At 39.5% G+C, this 19,963-nt stretch overlaps 2 protein-coding genes across 5 annotated transcripts in view; one reads left to right on the forward strand and one right to left on the reverse strand.

The window, feature by feature from the left end:
* Positions 1-18,258, reverse strand: part of WDR76 (WD repeat domain 76) — a 43,566-nt gene extending 25,308 nt beyond the window's left edge. The window contains exons 1-5 of one of the 4 annotated variants that reach the window (XM_027870205.1): positions 18,143-18,258; positions 9,930-10,322; positions 7,602-7,694; positions 5,525-5,580; positions 1,137-1,263 (exon numbers count right to left, since the gene is read on the reverse strand). In XM_027870205.1, coding sequence (XP_027726006.1) covers positions 1,137-1,263; positions 5,525-5,580; positions 7,602-7,694; positions 9,930-10,193 — 540 coding nt within the window. In that variant the 5' untranslated portion in view covers positions 10,194-10,322; positions 18,143-18,258. Of the gene's footprint in view, positions 1-1,136; positions 1,264-5,524; positions 5,581-7,601; positions 7,695-9,929; positions 10,323-10,870; positions 10,974-18,042; positions 18,059-18,142 lie in introns of those variants that run through there. The other 3 variants (XM_027870206.1, XM_027870204.1, XM_027870207.1) reach the window with 3 other exon arrangements.
* A 128-nt stretch (positions 18,259-18,386) lies between these two features.
* Positions 18,387-19,963, forward strand: part of MFAP1 (microfibril associated protein 1) — a 12,008-nt gene continuing 10,431 nt past the window's right edge. Inside the window, exon 1 of the mRNA XM_027869834.1 lies at positions 18,387-18,570. Coding sequence (XP_027725635.1) covers positions 18,492-18,570 — 79 coding nt within the window. The 5' untranslated portion in view covers positions 18,387-18,491. The remainder of the gene's footprint in view (positions 18,571-19,963) is intronic.

Here is a 19,963-nt window from a genome sequence, read left to right on the forward strand (position 1 = left end):
TACCCTTCACTTCTACTTCATCCTCTCTTTAATTCCCTTGTCCTTTCTTGTCTCTCTCCTTGCCAATCAGCTTAGTCTATAATCTTGGATTACTGCCAGCATTACAGATAGTTCAGGAAAAATCAACTTTGTGATTCAAGACATTTTCTGACAGTCCTAGTTAAGAAATAATTTTGGGTTCTCAAGGGCAGCTGGAATTGATAATATCAACTTCCCTATCTATGTTTTTTTTCCCTGTTTATTTTCTTTCTTATTTTTTTCCTTTGGATACTATGTTTCCCTACCTCACTCAGGCTGAAAGCATAGCAGCCACACTAATAGGCCCAATCCCTCTGTTTATCAGAATAGAAGCTTTGACCTCCTCAGATTCCAACTCAGGCTGGTTCACTCCTCCCTAGGCAATATGGTGTCCCCCACCCACCTACTCACTACTTTGGGGTCAGACTTAGTACAGATATCCAATTGGCCTTAGCCCTAATGCAGCTGCATCTCTGAACAACTGAATTCAAGCAACCCAACAACCTCATTCTCCCCAGTGGCAAGAGATTACAGGTATGTGCCACCATTTATCTATTTAAATTCAACACCATGCTACTATTAACTAGCTTTAAAAAGCAACTCTGTTAGGAGAAAGGGAAGGAAGGAAATAAGCATTTATGCAGCACCTACTCTGTGCTGGACACTATGCTAAGTGCTTTACACATGAGCTCCCTGAATTTGTGAAGTCTTCATTCTTGAATACTAGGGTAAAATGTGTTTGTATTGCTTTCAATACATAAGTAAATGGAACACAACTAATCCAGTATTACCTAGTAAATACACTCAACTAATCAACACTAGTTTTTACTTTGTGTTCATTCAACTTGAGTATTTTTATAAAGCTTAAAAAAGTATACCCTCTTGAACAGATGGACATTCCTCTTACACACAATTAAACAAATGACATAATTCATTTCCTACATGAGCCTACAAAAGCCAACTTCAGTACAGATCCAATCCCATCTAACACAAATTCTAATTCTAAACCACAATTAGTTAATTCTGAATTAATGATATTTTACTACAGTTTCAAAATCCTAAGGAATTTTAAGGTTCTTCTTGTTGTTAGTGTATTCTATTTGTACTGTCACTCTTACATATTGATCAACTACTGATTCAGGCTGTGGTGAAGGATCTGGTAATGGGACTCCTGATGGATCTACTTTTAATAACCTCATGGATCTTCGACAAACAATCTCATCTTCTGCCTTCTTTAGCTTCTTTCTAAAGGAATTAAAAGTCTGTGTTAACTTAGAGCATAGGTTAATAACGTTACTATTACCAGTATGAAAGAAGGCATGGCAATCAACTGTAACACCTTTGAATTTAATTTCCATGACTGCAACCATAACTACAGTCTACATTAGTTCAGAAATAAATTGACAGACTCTATTTGTTGGTACTGTAAAGAAATCAACAAGATCAGCCTCTAACGAAAACTATGTTATTCTCCTCATACAAAAAGTAATGCTACAGAGTAGCTGTCCATAGAACAGTGCTTTTGTTTTTCTAATAGTATAGATGCAGCTGATTCATCCACATTCTGTCACCTGGTCCCAATGAGTCCAATGCACAATAGTTGTTTAGAGCTAATTAGATGAGGTTAAAAGAAAGGAATTTTCCTTTGTGCCAAATAAGTACACCTGGGGTGGAAATGAAAGGAACCTTACAAAGAAGTGACCACTTCACCTTAGAATTTGTGATAAATGACAGGAGAACTGGGCAGTGTCTGATATACACCCTAAGATTTGTAGAGGATTTCAAAATGTTCAGAAAAAGAACTAATAGGATCCCATGGACTAAAATTCTACAGGGCAAATCAGCTTAAGAGGAACACGAAGCTCTCAAGAATGAAATTCTAAGCACACAAAGAGAATTAATTCCAATGAAAAGTAAAAAGAGGACTTCTCTAAAACAGCTAGGTGGCACAACAGACAGAACACTGGAGTCAGGAATACCTGAGCTCAAATCCAGCTTCTGACACTTACTAGCTGTGTGACTCTGGGCAAATCACTTGATCTCTGTTTGCCACAGTTTCCTCAACTATAAAATGGGGATAATAGCACCAACCTTACAGGGTTGTTGTTAGGATCAAATGAGATATTGTAAAGTGCTTAAGAAAAGGAAGGGACAGAGGTGAAGGTATTCACTTAGTATTCTAGGCATGAGGGGCAGCCAGCCAGTGCCTGGCATGTAGCAGGAGTAGGTACTATATATAAAGCACTTACTCTCTTTTCTTCTCCTCCTCCCAATACAGATGCACAGGGAACCTATCATACTAGATTTAAAAAAAGAAAAAAAGTACAGCAGCTAGAAGCAAAAGCAGGTAACTAGATAAATATAAAAACATGGAAAAGACCTGTAAGAATGTCAAATGTGCTAAAGCTCAGAATGAACTAAAGCTAGGGAAAAAAAGTTAAGGACATAAAAAATGGGTTTCCTTTTTTTTTTTAAGCTATACTAGAAAAAAGAGAAAGCTCAAAGGAAAAAAAACCCACTGCTAAGTGGATGGGACAAAGATAATCAACAACAGAGAGTAGACAGTTGTTCAATTCTTTATTTTGTTTTTGCTTTTTTCTGCAAATGAGAATGATTAGACAAGAAAGGACAAACCAAAAAGGGCTACTCAGAAATTGATAGCCAAGCCAAGCAATTAGATAGTAAGCAAGTACTAGCTTCCCGAAATGAATTTAGATGAACACCAGATGAACACCATCCCAGGAAACTGAACCAGCAATTTATTAAGGTCTTACTGTGTATGCACCAGGTATTGAACTGACAGGTGAGGCAACAGGTAAATCTCTAGATATATACAAGAGATATACGAAGTAGACTAGACAGAAGGAAAAGCACTATTGGTAGGAGTCCTCCAGAGGAAGGCAGAATTAGAATACAGTTTTGAAGCAAGTCAGGGAAACTAAGAGGTACAGGTAAAGGAACAAGGGACAGCCAGCCAGCCAGCGCAAAGGCACTATTCTGCTGCACTATCCTTCCCAGTAAGCCAAGTCAGAATTTGGAAGTGATCAACTCTTCCCTCTCACTGAACTCCTAAACACAATTAGTTCCCAAACCTTACTGATTTTACCTCCAAACACCTCTCCTACCAGCTCCCTCTATCCAAACAGTCACCATCATAGTTTAGCTCCATGTGAAATGTACTCTCACAGACTATACCAAGAACCTCCTAACTAGACTCTAGACTTCCACTCTCTATCCTCTCCAATCCATCCTCCACACAACTCCCAAAATAATCACGCTAACAAGTCTAACCGGGAATACTCCCCTATCCAAGAATACTGAGTAGCTCTCTCTTGCCTCTAGGATAAAACTCAAACTCCTCAGCTGAACAATGAGAATCACACAAACTAGTTCAAATCTACCTTTTTTTTTTCAGGTTCATCATATAAAACACCCCTTTGTGTACTCTTATGTTCCCTGCAAACTGGTCTACTTGTTCTTCTCCAACTCTGTGTCTAAGCTCCCAGCCTTTGTTGGTCTCCAAGCCTAGAATGAACTCCTTCCTCACCACCACCTCTTAGAACCTCTAGATTCAGTTAGGCTTCAGCTGAGGTGTTATGTATTATAGGAAGACTTCTTAGATCCTTTAGTTGTTAGTGCTCTCTTTCCCCTTATGCTACCATACCCAAATATTTACTATCCAATTATTTATTAACTAAATTCTTATAGCTATTTCATCTTGACTTTGAACTCTAAGGATATAAGGAATTTCCAGTGATGAAACTCCTTCTACCACTGCATTTCGATCACTGAGAAAATAAGTGACTTGACAGTATGCATCAGAGACCAGAATTAACCCCCAAGTCTTTCTCACACTGAAACTGGCGATAACAAGTTTCATTATAAAAAAACCACTTATAAAATTTGTCCCCCCTCAAAGATTCCCCTCCCCTTTAACATTCAATCCCAACCACCAGGCCAAGGGTCAATACCTTTTTGGTTAACTAAAAATATTCCAAGAGAATGATGCAAATATGCAAAGATTAAGAGTTTGCTGAAACTAGAAGGAGGTTGGGGAAGGATTGAGGGAGAAATTTATTTTAATAAAAAAGAGTAAGAAAGGCCCTGAGAACATTGATGAAGCCATTGATTATTTTTGCAACAATGATACTCCTATTATCTCAATGCTAAAGTCAAAGATAAAGTAAAGGACATTCCATCATGCTATCATACAATTTTGTTGGGAAAATTATAATACCAAAAAAGTCAATACTTCATTCATCCTTTAATGTGAAAATTAATGAATACTTGCAGTTGTCACCTAAATTTTATTAAACACAAAATAAAAATCTTATTTTTATAATTTTAATTTCATTTTTCAAGATCAAGTACCAATCGAACTTTTTTTCTACTTATTTACTATGAAATGTTGGTTCCCATTTTAACATATCTACTTTAAATCCTTACCTTTTTCCATTATCAATTATCTTTGGACAATGTATAATACATCATGTATCCTCAGACAATGAGGACCCCTTACCTGTTTGCATGCTGTATCTCCTCTGTAAAAGGTAAGCTCCTTTCAATTCAGAAACATTTTAGCAGCCAAGCACTATGCTAGGAATACTCAGACAAAAATGAACATAGACTCTAGACTAGCAGCTTATATACTACTGGAGGGAAACTACAAATAAGTTTATACAAAGTAATTGGGGAGGGAGGAACGAAAGAATTCTAAGAGACAGAGGTAAGGACCGAGAACATTCCAGGCCTGGGTGACAGTTGGTGCCAAAACTCAGAGTTGAAGATAAGAGTGCCAAGTTCAGGGAACAGGAAGTAAGTTAGTTTGGTTACAACAGAGAATAGGTGAGTGGGAGTTTGGACAACAGGATCATAGATAAAGAGCTGGAAGGAATCTTAGTGTCATCCAGTCCAACTCTCTCAGTTTACAGAGAAGGAAAATGAGGCCCAAAGAGACTCGATCAAAATCACACAGGTATTAAATGGCAGAGGCAAGATTAAAACCCAGGTGTTTTGACTTCAAATCCAAAGCTCTTTCCACAGTACCATACTTGCCTCCTAGACTGGACCCAGATTGTAAAGGGCTTTTAAATGCCAAATAAAGGAGCTTGTTTTTTATCCCAGAAGCAACAGGGAGCCACTAAAATTTTTTGATTAGGGGACTGACAAGGTCAGACTTTGCTTTAGGAATTGTCTATTTGGCAACTGTGTAGACAGAATGGAGAAAGCAAAGACTGCAGGTAGAAAAACCAATTAGATTACTGCAGTAGCACACGTGTGAGGGGATAATAGCTTGACAGTGACAGGGTTCGAAACCAGGGCCTGATTCCAAATCAAGAGTTCTTTCCACTGTTATACACAGCCTCTCCAAGGATGACTTTCCTCCAGGGTCCCTCCAAGTCCCTCAAGTCAGTTCAAGTCTGTCTGATGCTACTTTCTCAAGTCTTTTGACTACATATTCTACAATATCCCAGACTAAGAATCACAGACCTAAATATTACTTTACCTCTTGATTCCACGAGATGGTCTTTTAGTTATCATTTCACGTAACCTTGCAGCTGTCTGCAAAATATCCAAAATACATATGTAAAAACATTACCATAATATGCTTTACCATAAACACATTTTTCAATAACACTTTTCTGATAGAGATAGCTTATAAAGTGCTTTTCTCACAATAACTTTGTGAGGTCAGTAGTGGAATTATCCCTATTTTACAAATGAAGAATCTGATAGAGTTAAAGTGATCTGAATAGTGGCTACAATTCAAATCCAGCTTCAGTTTTTACCTGTGTGACAGAGGGCAAGTCACTTAATCTCTGTCTGCCTTAGTTTCCTTAAATCTAAAATGGGGTTAATGACAGCACGTACCTCCCAGGGTTGTTGTGAGGGTTAAATGAGATATTTGTGAAGTGCTTAGCACAGTGCCTGGCACACAGTAGGTATTTAACAAATGCCTGATTCCTTTTTTCCATTCAACTAACATTTATTAAGTGCCTAACAGATTACAAGACAATTAGTGGCAACAAGAAATAAAGAGTGTTTATGTCATGGTATTGTTCTCAAGGAGTAGTACTCAAAGAGATATAACATGTACCTTAATGATTATGATGTTATCAATTCTGCCTTGTTTTGTCAACAGCACTTATTTTCTGGTAATGGACACTACAAGGCTGGCATAATATCTACCACTTATTAGATTCAATAACTTTTGAGTCTAAAGAAGATATATTTTGCTGCAAAGTTCTGTTAATTAAGCTTTCATAAATCTAGTCATATCTTCCTCTGATTTAACACATTAAAAGTATAGCTTCCATAGAAATGCTTTATCTGACCTGCATCTTCAAATCTGTTTTCTGATCTTCAAGTTGCAATAGCTATCAATTTAGCTTCAATTTTCTATCTCTCAAGCTATTCATACATACCTCACGTCCCAAGTAGTTAATCATTTCTAATCAAACATTTAAATACAACTGGAAGCTGTATTTAAAGGAAACTGTCATTTAAAGAAATCAATAAATTCCCTAAAATTCACACTCCAGATTACACTTAACATTGACATCAGTTTCATGAAACATTGCCACAAAACATGTTCTATTCTAGAACACATTCCTTCTTGGTATATTCAGCCTAGGAATTTAACTGACTGGAGGGTCTACAGTGAACAAAGTATAAATGAAAAAAACAAAAACAAAAAACCCCACAATTCAGATCAAAATAGAGAATGTAGAGAAGCCAAAGGTTCCCACCACCAAACTTAAACTCCCAAAGGATTGGCTAAAGGAGAGAGATCACTCTGGATTAGTTACCCAGAGAACCTTACTAAGGAAAAAGAAATGTCTTTGTCAAAGAGTTAAAATCAATGACCTTAGCATGTATGTCCACTAAGGGCAATGACATGCCCCCTAGAAAGCCAAAGCGCACCCCTCACTCTATGAGGCAGGGAGGATCCAGAAGTGAGGTATAATGATGTAGTTTTAATATATAATAATGAATCTCTTCCCAAGAAGAGGTAGGAAGGAAAGCAGAAGGGCTTTAAGATTAGCAATCTGGAGAGAATGCTCTACCCCGGGGCTTAAGAATATTTGACTAAACTACATTTGATGTCCCTAAGGAACATCCCCCACCTTATCCAAAATAAGGCAATCTAAAGACCCGACAGTAGAACAGCAGATGTAACAACTCAAATTTGAACATACACCCTTCCCACAGGTCCTCCTCCCTATGCTAAGAAGACATCCTGGGGGGCGAAGTTAGGTGGCGCAGTGGATAGAGCACCGACCCTGGATTCAGGAGGACCTGAGTTCAAATCTGGTCTCAGACACATAACGCTTACTAGCTGTGTGACCCTGAGCAAGTCATTTAACCCCATTGCCTAGCAAAAAAAAAAAAAAGAAAGAAAGAAGACATCCTGACTAGAAGACCGTTTCTTCCCATTAACCCCAAACCCTACTTTTCTTGGTATATTTTATCCTCATTTCTGACTGTTTAACGGATGACATAAAACTAGATTAACTCAGGAGTCATTTCGAAATAGGACAGAATTTGTGTATTTTCCAGTTAAATTGAGAATCTATACAAACCTCTACCAAATGAAGTGAAGCAAAAAATTCAGCATTTTCTGATATATTTTTTAGCCTCTTCTTCTCATAAGCTGATAACTCTGTTGAGTCATCCTATGGAAAAAAAAAATAACTTATAAGTACAGTTCAAAACAACAGCACCTCACAAAGACAGCGACTTAATTCCACGTAGGTCACCCCAAGCCTCCTTTTGAAGGTCACCTCCCATTCATTCAATGCTGTATGCAAGGAAACTGCCAACCTCTCAAGATGTTGTCATATCCCAGTCTGGGCAATTCCATGAAATGTTTTATAACATCCTAAGTCTGTAAATGTTTCTGTGGATTTCCAAAACACTGTGAAGTGTCCTTGAAAACTATTAACAAAAATGAAATTTACAAACACTTGTTGCCTTTACTTGTTCAGAGGCTGAGCAGATGCATTTACAACTTTAAGTGAAGGCAATAAAAGACAAAGGGGGAAAACGTTAGGTTAGCTCTTGTTAAAATATCATTTGTTTAAAGAAATACCACATATTACTAAGAACCATCATCAGTCAATTAACAAGCATTTATTAAGCACCTACTAAGTGCCAGGCACTGTGCTAGTACTGAGTACACAAAGACAAAGAAGGAAAGTCAATGAGCTTACACTTTATCCAGGAACACAACACAACACACACACACACACACACACACACACACACACACACACACGTATGTGTGTATAGTCTAGATCACATATTATTACCTCATCCATGATGGCCTCCCTCATATCTCTAAATAGAAGAGATCCTTTCCAAACCAGTATTTCATACCTGTTTGACCTTTCTTATATGTTTTTCTAAGTTGTATTAATGTGTATACATAGCTCACATCCTTTCTATTAAGCTGTAAACTCCTTACTCTATTTGTGTGTGTGAATGTGTGAGTTTTCTTTTACAACATGGCTAATACAGAAACATGTTTCGCATGATGTCACATATATAATAGATATTGAATTGCTTACCTTCTCAAGGAGGTAGCAGGGATGGGTGGGAGAGAGTTTGGAACTCAAAATGCAAAAAAAAAAAAAATGCTGAAAAAATTTTACATGTAATTGGGAAAAATTTAATAAAATTTAAAAAAATTTTTTAAAATGAAGGTTTCAGAAAAACCTGAGAAGACTTATAAGAACTGATACAAAGTGAAGTGAGAACAGGAGAACATTGTCCATAGTATCAGCAATAAGGGTTGATATTTATTTTTGCCCTACATAATCTTCTCTTCACTACCAGGATCCAAGTTTTTCAAAGGAAAATTCTAGCTCTATTTTTATATTTTCACAAGCACAAGCCTGGCACATAGTATGCACACAATGTTTTTTGAGGCACTGTGGTATATTGGGAAAAGTAGCAGCCTTGGAGTTAGGAGAGACCTGGGTTCAAATTGTGCCTCTGGTGTCCATTAGTTGTATGACCATGCTTGAGCAAATTATTTAAATTTCCCAGAGCCCTAGTTTCTTCATCTGTAAAATATAAATGATAACACTACCTGCAGTATCTACCTCACAGAGTTTTTGTGAGGACCAAATGAGAATATAAGTAAAACTCTTTGAAAATCTTGGAAAATGCCAGCTGTGTTAAACAGATGTTTTAAGCATAGCATCAGTACAATTAGTAACAATTCTTTTTCTCCTTCATGCTTTCTATTAGAGGATGGTGACTCCTAGAGCACATTACAAACATATAATAGGGAAGTTCAAGACACATTTAACAGAATTTTGATTCTTCAAATGATATGCTACAAATATAAAATGAAAAAAATGTCAATATTATAAGTAGAGAATTAAAGAACTTCAAAGATCATATAGCCCAGCACCTCCCTTAACAGCTGAACAAACTGAGATCAAGAGTGGTTAAACTGACTTGCCCAAGATCACATAGCTAGTGACTGACTTGCAACAGAAGTATCCCTTTCACTGTACCATATAAAAAATTAAAAGCCATTTCAAGACAATGAGGTATTTGAAAAAATTATCAGTAAACCTTAACTAAAATAGATGGCTTAGCTCTCTTCTCTGAGTACCTGGGTCACAGGATTTAGAGCTAGAAAGGAGTCTTAAGAGATCATGCAGTCCAACTGCCTCATTTTACAAACAAGGACACTGAGGACTAAAGATGAAGTATCTTGCCCAAGGCCACACAGCGTTGTTTAAATTTGAACCCAAAATCCAGTGCTTCCGCACTTTTAATGCTTCCAGCTTATTAAATTCACCAAAATCTCAAAATTTAAAAGCAAAAGATAGTATTTTCATTATATAAGTTAATTCGTAAAACCATCAAGATAATTCTTAAACTAAGACACTTACCAAATCAGCTGTTTCATTTTCGTCACCACCTCCATCCTGATTGTTTTGCATTTCATTACTGAGAGACAACACATCTTTAGTATTCTTGGGTATCACAACACTTGGTTGTGTCTGAGAACCCAAAGCTGATTTTTGTAGACTGTATTCTTCTTTGGGAAATACAGCTTCTTTTTCTGGAGTTTCAAGTTCTCTGTGTTTCCTTTTTATTTTAGGCTTCTCTTCATCGTTAGAATTATTTTCTGATAGATTCTGAGGGCTCATCATTTGGCCCTGTTTGTTCTTTTTGACAACAAGTGGAAAAAGAAGTACTCGAGCTTGCTTCTGTAAAATTATTCTGTGTTGTGGTGTCAGAGATAGGCCAATTATGCTCTCGGGGACTTTAGATTCATTCACCTGTTTAGTTCAATAAGAAATACAAAGTGTTAGAATCTGATCTTCCTCACAAAGTCCCTGGCTTGAGCTATGTAATAACTCAGTATCTGATGGGGCATTTCCTAAAGTCTGAGTATGCAAAAGACTGCATTTAACAAGACCTCACCACAGCTGTCTCTCTCACAGCCCCCTTTCTCCCATACTATGCCCCTAATACTCTGTACGTCACCAGTTTCTGAACAGGTCCCGTGTAACTTAAAGAAAGCATGAAATTAGCAACCACATTTCATTTAATATCAGCAGAAGAGTCCCGAGTGCAGGAGGTCAGTTAACATAGCTAGCTGCAAGCCTGGACAAGTCTCTCCTTAACCCTTGGGGCCTCATTTCCTCCTCTCAAAAAAGGCTTAATGTCACAAGCCGAAGGCTCAGGGACCATCAGCCAAGCCCAAGGAGATCCCGCCCAGCTATAGGAGCAAAGCCGGGGTCTCACTCTCCCCGATCCCCACCCTCCCCTTCTCGGGCTTCTGCAGTCCAGCTCCCGACTTGCTCTCAACCTCAAAACCCCACACCTGGAGAGACGCCCGGGACCCCGCCATCCTCTCCCAGCTCCAGCTGCCTTCCCGCCAAGCGCGCGCGCCAAGAGAAGACGGGACGAGCCCCGCTAGGCGGGGACTGAGGAAGCCGGTGCTTGGGGCGAGGGGTGGTCAGCGAAGGGCGGACCCGGAACCGGGAGGGGAGGAGCGGGGCGGGGCGGGGCCCAGAGCCCACAACTACAGATTGTGGTAGTTGCGTCATTTTCCTACTCTTCGTAATACCATTTGGGGTTTTCTTGGCAGAGACTTTCGAGCGGTTTGCCATTGCCTTCTCCATCTCATTTTGTGGATGAGGAACTGAGGGCAACAGGGTTAAGTGACTTGTCCAGGGCCATACAGACAGTAAATGTCTGAGGACAGCGGAATCAGCCTGACTCCAGGCCCAGCGCCACTAGGGCTCGTGGGGGCATGGGTCATCTGGGGAGGCTCAGCCCGAGCTCCAGCCTCTGCTAGGGAGCAAACCCTGCCTTTCCTGCCTGAGCAGGGAGTTTCAGAGGCTCTAGCTGCTGTGTATATGCTGGAAAGATCTCTGACCCAGGACTGGAAAGCTGCATTAGAAGCTTGGCTTGTATACTTCATGCCTTTGTGGTCTTGAGCAATCTCACTGGACCTTTGTTTACTTATCCTCCAAATGGGAGAGGTCATTGGATTGTTGTGTTTTGAAAACCTTTTCGAAGAACTGCAGATTCTCAGAATTAAAAGGGACCTCAGTGTCCACCTAGTCCAACTGACACCTAAAAAATAATTCCTTCTTCAACATAACCAACAAATGGCCAATCAGCCTCAGCCTGAAAGTCTCCACTTGGAGAGAACTCACAATCTTCTGACGTGGCCCATTACCCTGCTGGATAGCTCTAACTAAACAACCAGGCTAAATTTGCCTCTGCAATGTCTACTCATTACTCCTATTTCTGCCCTCCTAGGTGAAGAACAAGACTATTTTTTTCTTTTAAAAATTATTTAGAATTATGAAAATGACCGTGACAAACTTCACTCAAAAAAGCCTGGTTAGCCATAAGAACTCAAAAGAACTTTGAAGCACTATTGATAGAGTTGGGATCTGGGCCCCAGAAAGGAAAAACCCTGGACCTTCCCACAAGGCCAAATCTCTTGGCCTGAGGCTATAATCCCATCAACTGGCCTTTCATTGTGGCTACACCCAATCTCCCCTCCATTGTCTTACCTCCCTGTGGCCCCAGGCCTTTTCCCACCCTTAATCCTAGCTAGGCACCTTTCTCCCTTGGCCACGCGGTCCAGGTCCCAGGAGTGCTGTTCACCCCAGTTTACTGGCCCACTGCTTAGATTCTTAAAATCTAGCCACTGCTCAGACTCCTAAAATCTAGCCACTGTTCACTCTCATGTTCAGACTCCTTAAGAATCTGCCCAATATGATGGATGTTCTAATAAACCTTGTCTTTGGTTGAAAGAAGACTTCAGTCGAATTCTTTCCGGCAGGACCCGCATGTTGTGATTTTGGGGTCCCAGCACCCCTAAATCCCATCACTGACTGTCCTTTAAATACTTAAAGATAGCTATTGTGTTCTCCCTAAACAACTCCATTCCAGGTGAAACACCCATCAGCAATTTCTTCAACAGGCCTTCATATAACATGAATTCAAGCCCCTTCACCATCCTGGTCTACCTCCACTAAACATTCATCAGCTTATCAATGTCCTCCCTGAAATTATGTACAATTTTGTGCAGTATAATGTGTGTTTTGGGCCCCAAAACCACCAGTAATAGTCCATATTTGGTCTGACCAGGGCAAAATAAAAGACTAATTGGCTTTTTAAAATGTTTATAGTAAATAACTTTTGGTAATAGCTCAGGGTTAGATATATTAAGTTTCAAGTGCCACTGGAAAATTAGGCAGAGATTCTGTAGACAGGAGATAGGGATCTGGACATAAAAGAGAGGTCAGGTGAGTTATTTCGGTAAATGGAAGCTGAGGTGGTGGGGATTAATCAAATTGCCCAGGGAAATAGTATAGAGGAGAAGGCCAAAAATATAAAAATGGGCAATGCTGTTGGGGATGGGAGCTAGACCCCAAAAAGGAAAAACCCTGGATTTTCCCACACGGCCAAATCTCTGGCATTTGCCTGAGGCTATAATCCCATCAACTGGCCTTTCACTGTGGTTCCATTCAATCTCCCAATTACCCTCAATCTAGACTAGGCCTCCACTGTTTTACCTCCCTATGGCCCCAGGCCATTTCCCACCCTTACTCCTAGCAAGGTTCCATTCTCCCTTGGCCACGTGGTCCAGGTCCCAGGTGTTCTGTTCACCCCAGTTTACTGGCCACTCCCATTCAGATCTTCCTTAAACCCCTCCTCCAGTTACCCCAAACTACTTGGCCACTCCTAGACTCCTCCCACAGTCTTTCTGTATATAAGGTCCATCTTGTCTCCATTTAAGGTGCTTAGACTCTTAAAATCTAGCCAATAGCTCACAGATGTTCATACTCCTTAAGAGTCTACCTGATATGACAGATGTTCTAATAAACCTTGTCTTTGGCTAAAAGAAGGCTTGGGTCGAATTCTTTTGGGCAGGACCTGTGTGTTGTGATTCTGGGGTCCCAGTACCCCTAAACCTCATCAATATCACAAAGAGGATAAAGAGACAGTGAAAGAAGTAGAAAAACCAAGAAAGTGTGGTATCCACAAGGTGGTAGTCATCAGTTTTCATTTCTAATGAGAAGATAAAAGCTTTGAAAAGTCTATTAGACTTAGCAATTAGAAAATGTGATCTAAGTATTCTTATAAATCATAAAAACTGCAAGGAAAAGAAATATTTGTCCCAATAATGGAAAGGAAAAACTTTTTTTAGCCAAAAAAGGGGAAGAAATTGGTAGACAAAGTTCAGTGGGTTTGCTTATACAAGAACAAAAAGATTTTTCACAAGAAATTATAAAATGTCTAAAATAAGAAGGAAAGAGTGGGGAAAACAGATTTGTAATGATTTGTCTTCCAGAATATATAAGGAACTGAAACACAGCTATAAAAACTAATTCATGTTCCCCAATGAGGAAAGGCCAAATGTCATAAACAATTTTTGAAGAAAATCCAGGTTAAGAACTACCTGCAAAGATGCTGAAAATGCCTAATGATAAAAAATGGAAAAATCAAAAAACTTGAAAATGCTACCTGTGTGCCCTTGGACAATTCACTTCCCCTCTAAGCTTCAGGTTTCTCATTTATAAAATGAGGAAGTTCTCTTCCAGCTAAAAAGCCACATTCCTTACAACCATTATATTTATTATATTGCTTGAAACAGCAAAAAAAAAAAAAGATAAAAATTCAGTATGACACTGTAGAATTCAATAACTCAGTGTCTGACAAACCAGAAAACATAAGTTACTTAGCAAAAAGCTCCCTACATGATAAAAATTGCTGAGAAAACTAGAAAGCAGACTAGCAAAAATTAGTCTCAGATCAACACTTTACACTCTATTCCACATTACATTCTAAATCAATATATATCCTTAATATCAAAGATTATGCCAAAAAAATTAGAAGAGAAGCAAATTATATACCTCTCCCAGATATGGGTAGGAAATGTATTTTTAACCAGAAAAGAGACAGAGGCAATTACAAAAGCTAAAACGGACAATTTTGTTTACATGAAACTAAAAGACTTCTACACAAACAAAATGAATGCACCTAGGATAGGGAGGAAAGTAGTGATATGGGAAAAAATCTTGGTATCAAGTTTTTCTGATAAGGATTTGGCACACAAGATTAGTAAACAATTAACATGTATATGACCCAAAGCAATTTCCAACAGATAAATGGTCAAAGGATATGTACAAACAGACCTCAAAAAAATTGCAATGTACTAAGAACTACAAGAAAGAATTATTCAAATCATGAATAACAAAAGAAATGCAAATCAAAACAACCCTGGAGTTTCATTCACCTCACACCTCACAGCTCACAAACTGGGAAAGATGACAAAAGATAGGAATAGTCAACGTTGGAGTTCGGAGAAGAAAGAAATACTAATGCCTAATTTTGGAAAGCATTTGGAATTACGCAAATAAAATGACTAAAATGTCTATACCTTCTGACCCAGAGATTCCAGTTCGAGGCTTATACCCCAAAGAGGCCAATGATAAGAAGAAAGTTCCTATATTACACTAAAAACGTTTATATCACTTCTTGTGAAAGCAAAGAATTGAAAACAAAGCAGATACTCATCAATTGGAGAATAGCTAAACAAACTGTGGTACATGAATAATGCAACATTACTGTACAGTAAGTAATAACAATCACAATAACTGCAGAGAAACATGGAAAGATCTATATGAACTAATGTAAAGAGAAGTAAGCAGAGTCAATAAAATAATAGACAATAACTACAACAATGTAAACAGGAAGTACCACCAAAAAATTCAAAACTGAATCTTCCAAAATTACAAATAACAAGCATGGTTCCAAAGAAGACCTAAGAGACTTAAGATACCCTTTTGCAGAGGTAGAAGGTCCACTAGTACAGTACCATTACACATATTTTTAGATTTTTTCAATGAACTGATTGGTTTTGCTGATTTTTTCCCCTTTTTTGTCTAAAAAATATTATTTCTTGTATGAGAGGAAAGGGGGAGATCCTGAAGAAAATTTTAGTGGTTTAAAAAAATAAAACACATAAATAAAACCTTTTTTAAATTCAATATGGTAGCAGGGCTGCAGGTAAAGAGGTACCCTTTACATTGCGGGATGGTAACAGGTACAAACTGTTTAAAAAGCTATATGACAATAGACATAAAAGCCACAAAATTCATCAGGTTCTTTCTTCTACATTCCTGCTATAACTTCATCCTAAAGATATCAAGGGAAAAAATGATAGCAACTGACATTTACGTTGTGCTTTAAGTTTCTCATTTTAATCCTTTAAAAAAAAAAGGTTAGAACCACATAGTTTATTTCCATTTTGCAAATGAGGAAACTGAGGCTCAGAAAGATTAAGTGACAAAGGCACAGCAAGTATCAGAATCTGGAACTGAACCAGTTCTTACCTGACTACAATCTTAATCTTTCCACCCCACCAAAATACAAAAACATTCATAGCTACTTTATTTGTAAGAGCAAAAAAACTGGAAACAAACCTCTACTCTCAACAATTGGAAAATGGCTGATTGCATTGTGATATATTCACATAACAGAATATTATGATGCCAGAAAATGATAAATATTTGGAATACAAGAAATACAGACATAATGTAAATGCTGTTTGGGTTTTGCTCATTTCATTCACAAATTATAATTACTGCTATATTTTAAAAAGGCAAAGAAGTTTCAAATCCATTAAAGGGAAAGAGAGCAATCATCTTTTATTAATTTGTTTGATTTCTACTTCATTAAAATGTATATTATAAAGTAAAGTGGAGGAATAGATATAAGGTCCCTTCTGCAAATAAGAGGAAGGCTAAAAGGAATCACAAACAAGAAGGGCAGCTTTCAAAGTTACGTGTTTAATATGTTAAATACTTCAGGGGGATAAAAAGTAAGTTCTAGATAACAGAGATTCATAGTTTCATGTACAATCCTCTCCTGTTTCAGAATGTATATGAAAACACTCATTTTATTTAGTTTGTTAATTTCAAAATAAAATGAAATATGTTACATTGTTTATGACTTTATTATAATTTTATACCGTAAAGTATAATTCCATGGTGTTTTGTTAAAGGTTAGAATTACAATTTTTTTTTTCAACTTTTTAAAAACACATCATTAGTCACCTTTAAAATAGCAATTTCTATAGAGCTGGAACCACAGGCCAGATATTCAAGAGTCTGAAGAGAGCTTTAAATGTTATGGAAAAAGGCATTAGGTATTTAAAAAAAAAAACTTTTAAAAGTTTGACCATGGACAAGTTACTCAACCTCTCTGATTTCATTCATAATTTATAACTATTGCTATATTAAAAAAGACAAAGAAATTTCAGATCCATTAACACGCCCACCTGTTTCTCACCTGTAAAATAAGGGAGCTGGACTGATGACCTCTAAGGTACCTTCTAGCTCTAAATCTAAAATCTTACAACCATGACTCCCACCATTTCCTTTATCACTCATTTCTCCCTAATGTCATGTCTACCTTCCGATTAGCCCTAATTTTGAAGTGCAGCTGACAGCAATTTCTGAAACGGGAAAAACATCCTTTTTTCCCACTTTCCTAAAACAAACAACAGGCCAGTAGGTAGTTTTATTTACTGGTTTGTTTGGGCCTAAAAAGGAGTTTATATACATGGTTAAAAACCTTCAGGAACCACAAAGTCAGCTATCGGACATCAACAAAGAAATCAAAATCTGTTGTCAACTGCCTTTACATTTGAGGAAGAAGGTTTGGATTTGGTTATTAATCCAACCTCCGATTTTTAAATTGCCCCTACTGCCACTCCAAGGCCACTGCTGCTCACCTCCAACTCTCGGGGAACCTAAATAACCTTTGTCAATAGCTAAGTCATTTATTCCAAACAACACAATCCATTCAAAAATTGAGTACTACCTGCATTGTTATTTACTTTGTTCTAACTGATACCTTCTTTTAAGCTCCAGAAAGCTAGATTTTCCTTCACTTCTTTGCATTCACTTTCAGTGCCCCCCAACAACAGATGCTCAATAAGTACCGGCCAATAGACTGCAATGCAAACAGACAAAAGAAATACAATAGTCTCCAGGATGACCAGCCAGAAAAGGAGGAGGCATCTGGGGCTCCTGTCTTACTCAAATCATAACCTGGGGCCTACCTATTCCTAAACATTTGGGGACCTCCTGGTAGGAATGTAAAGATTTACACTGAGGAGTAAGGAGGTAAAGTTGGAAAGGATAGAAAGAGGCTAGGTTGTACATAGCCTTGACTCTCATGGTAAAGGGGCTGGATAAATAAAAATCAAACAAAATATTAAATGAAAGTAAAAAGTTATGACAGTCAATCAAGGAACCTTAAAAGTTGTACAACATTCAAACCAGCTAAATCCAGGAACTACCAGGGCACTACTCACATACACCTTCCACAGAGACCCTCAACTACCAGCTAAAGACTACTCCTTAAGCCTGAAACCATCTTTAAAGTCCTTTCCAACTCTGGATCGTATGACCTCGAAAGCTGGTGGCAGAGCTGGGGCTCACAACCCAGCCATCTACTCACGGTTACGGCCGACGCCTTCCCCTTCCACTACGCAAGAACCAACAAGAAACCACCTCCCACTCCTCACTGACGTATTCCTTTCCAACACCCAAAGTCCCACCTGAGATTTCCGCTCCCCTCGTCCGAACTCACGAGGGAAAAGAGCGAGGGCACTCGGGAAAAAGCGAATTTCCCGCCCGCAGACGCAGGCACCAACGCAACCCGGGAGTCAGGCAACCTGGCGCCTGCGTACTAACAGCCTGCGCGACCCGCCTCCCCGGGCCGTCCCGAAGTCATCCACGATCCCACAATTCACCGTTAGGGCGCTCTGCTGTGTACTTCCGGTTCCTCACTCCTCGCGGATTCGTTACTACGTCCGGAAGAGAAGGGAGGTCGTTTTACGTCGTTTGTGTTGACTGTTCGGCGTCTCAGGTTAGGGGACTGCAGCAGCCGCAACCGCTATTGCCATCATGTCGGTCCCGAGCGCCCTCATGAAGCAGCCCCCCATTCATTCCACGGCTGGGGCCGTCCCAGTTCGCAATGAGAAAGGTAAGGGGCCTAGACCCTTCCCGCCGGGTTTTCCTGCAGGCAGCGACCCCTCACTTCGCCCATGCCCCGGGACCCTAAGACCCCCGACTCCTAGCCCCCATGCACGCTAAGCCAGAGCTGGCCCCTCAATTTCTGGTTTTCCTTCAGAGCTTCCTCGAGCCTCACCACTTTGAACTTCCCGTCATCAGTTTCTTCCTGAGCCCCATTTACTCATGAAGCCAACTTTCCTCCCAGACCGTCCCCTACCCCACCCCGCCAAGTCTGTGGTCCTCCCCGCTGGGACTTGCATACACCCCGCCTTCTTCTTCCCCTCATTCTGCAAATGGTCGTTGATCGTCTAGGTCTGGTTATGAAAGAGACCATACAGTGTATACACTTAGAAAGTAGAGGATCCTTGCCCTCGGGAAGCTTACAGTCTTATTACTGGTGGAGGGTGGGAGGGGGGAGTGGCAGAATGAGGTGTGAACATATTTACAGTACAAGAGAAGTGTCATAAGAATGGTGCTGTGGATAATTAGAGAAGGCTACAGGAGGGAGGATGAATTGAGTAATAAAGGATGGGCACATGTTGTGGTGTGGTCAGTAAATGAATAAACATTTATTAAGCCCCACCTATGTGCCAGACACTGTGCTAAGCGATGGGGATACAAAAAGAGACCAAAGCCAGTCGCTGCCTTCAACGCACTTACAGTCTAATGGGGGAGACAACATGCAAGCAAATAAATACAAAACAAGCAACATACAGGAAATAATTAATAGAGGGAAGGCACTGGAATTAAGAGGGGTTGGGAAAAGCTTTCTATAGAAGATGGAATTTTAGGTGGAATTTAGTTGGCACTTAAGCCAGGGAAGTCAGTAGTTGCAGTGGAGGAGGGAGAGCATTCCAGGCATGGGGGACAGTCAGAGAAAATGCCCAGAGCTGAGAGATGAAGTGTCTTGTTCATGGAAAAACTAGGAGACTAGTGGCACTAAATCAAAGAGTACTGTTTGGGAAGGAAGGTGTAAGAAGATTGGAAAGAAGGAGGCAGGAGGGGGCTTAGATTATGATGGGCTTTGAATGGCAGAGTATTGTGCATTTGATCCTAGAGGCAATAAGAAGTCATGAAGTCAAGAAGAGTATGGGGGTGGGTGGCATTACTGGACCTCCACTTTAGGAAAATCACATGAGTGGCTGAATGGAGGATATACTAGAATAGAGAAAAATCTGAGGCAGGCAGACCCACCAGCAGACTATTACAGCAATCCAGGTGTGAGGTGATGAGGACAACAGGGTGGTGGCAGTGTCAGAGAAGAGAAGGAGACCATATTCAAGAGATGTTGCAGAGGTGAAATTGACATAGGCCTTAGTATCAGCTTGGATGGGGGGGGGGGGGGGGGGGGGGGGAGGGGGGGG

Source organism: Vombatus ursinus, unplaced genomic scaffold (assembly GCF_900497805.2).
Source record: "Vombatus ursinus unplaced genomic scaffold, bare-nosed wombat genome assembly UNPS02014794.1, whole genome shotgun sequence".
Taxonomy (NCBI): domain Eukaryota; kingdom Metazoa; phylum Chordata; class Mammalia; order Diprotodontia; family Vombatidae; genus Vombatus; species Vombatus ursinus.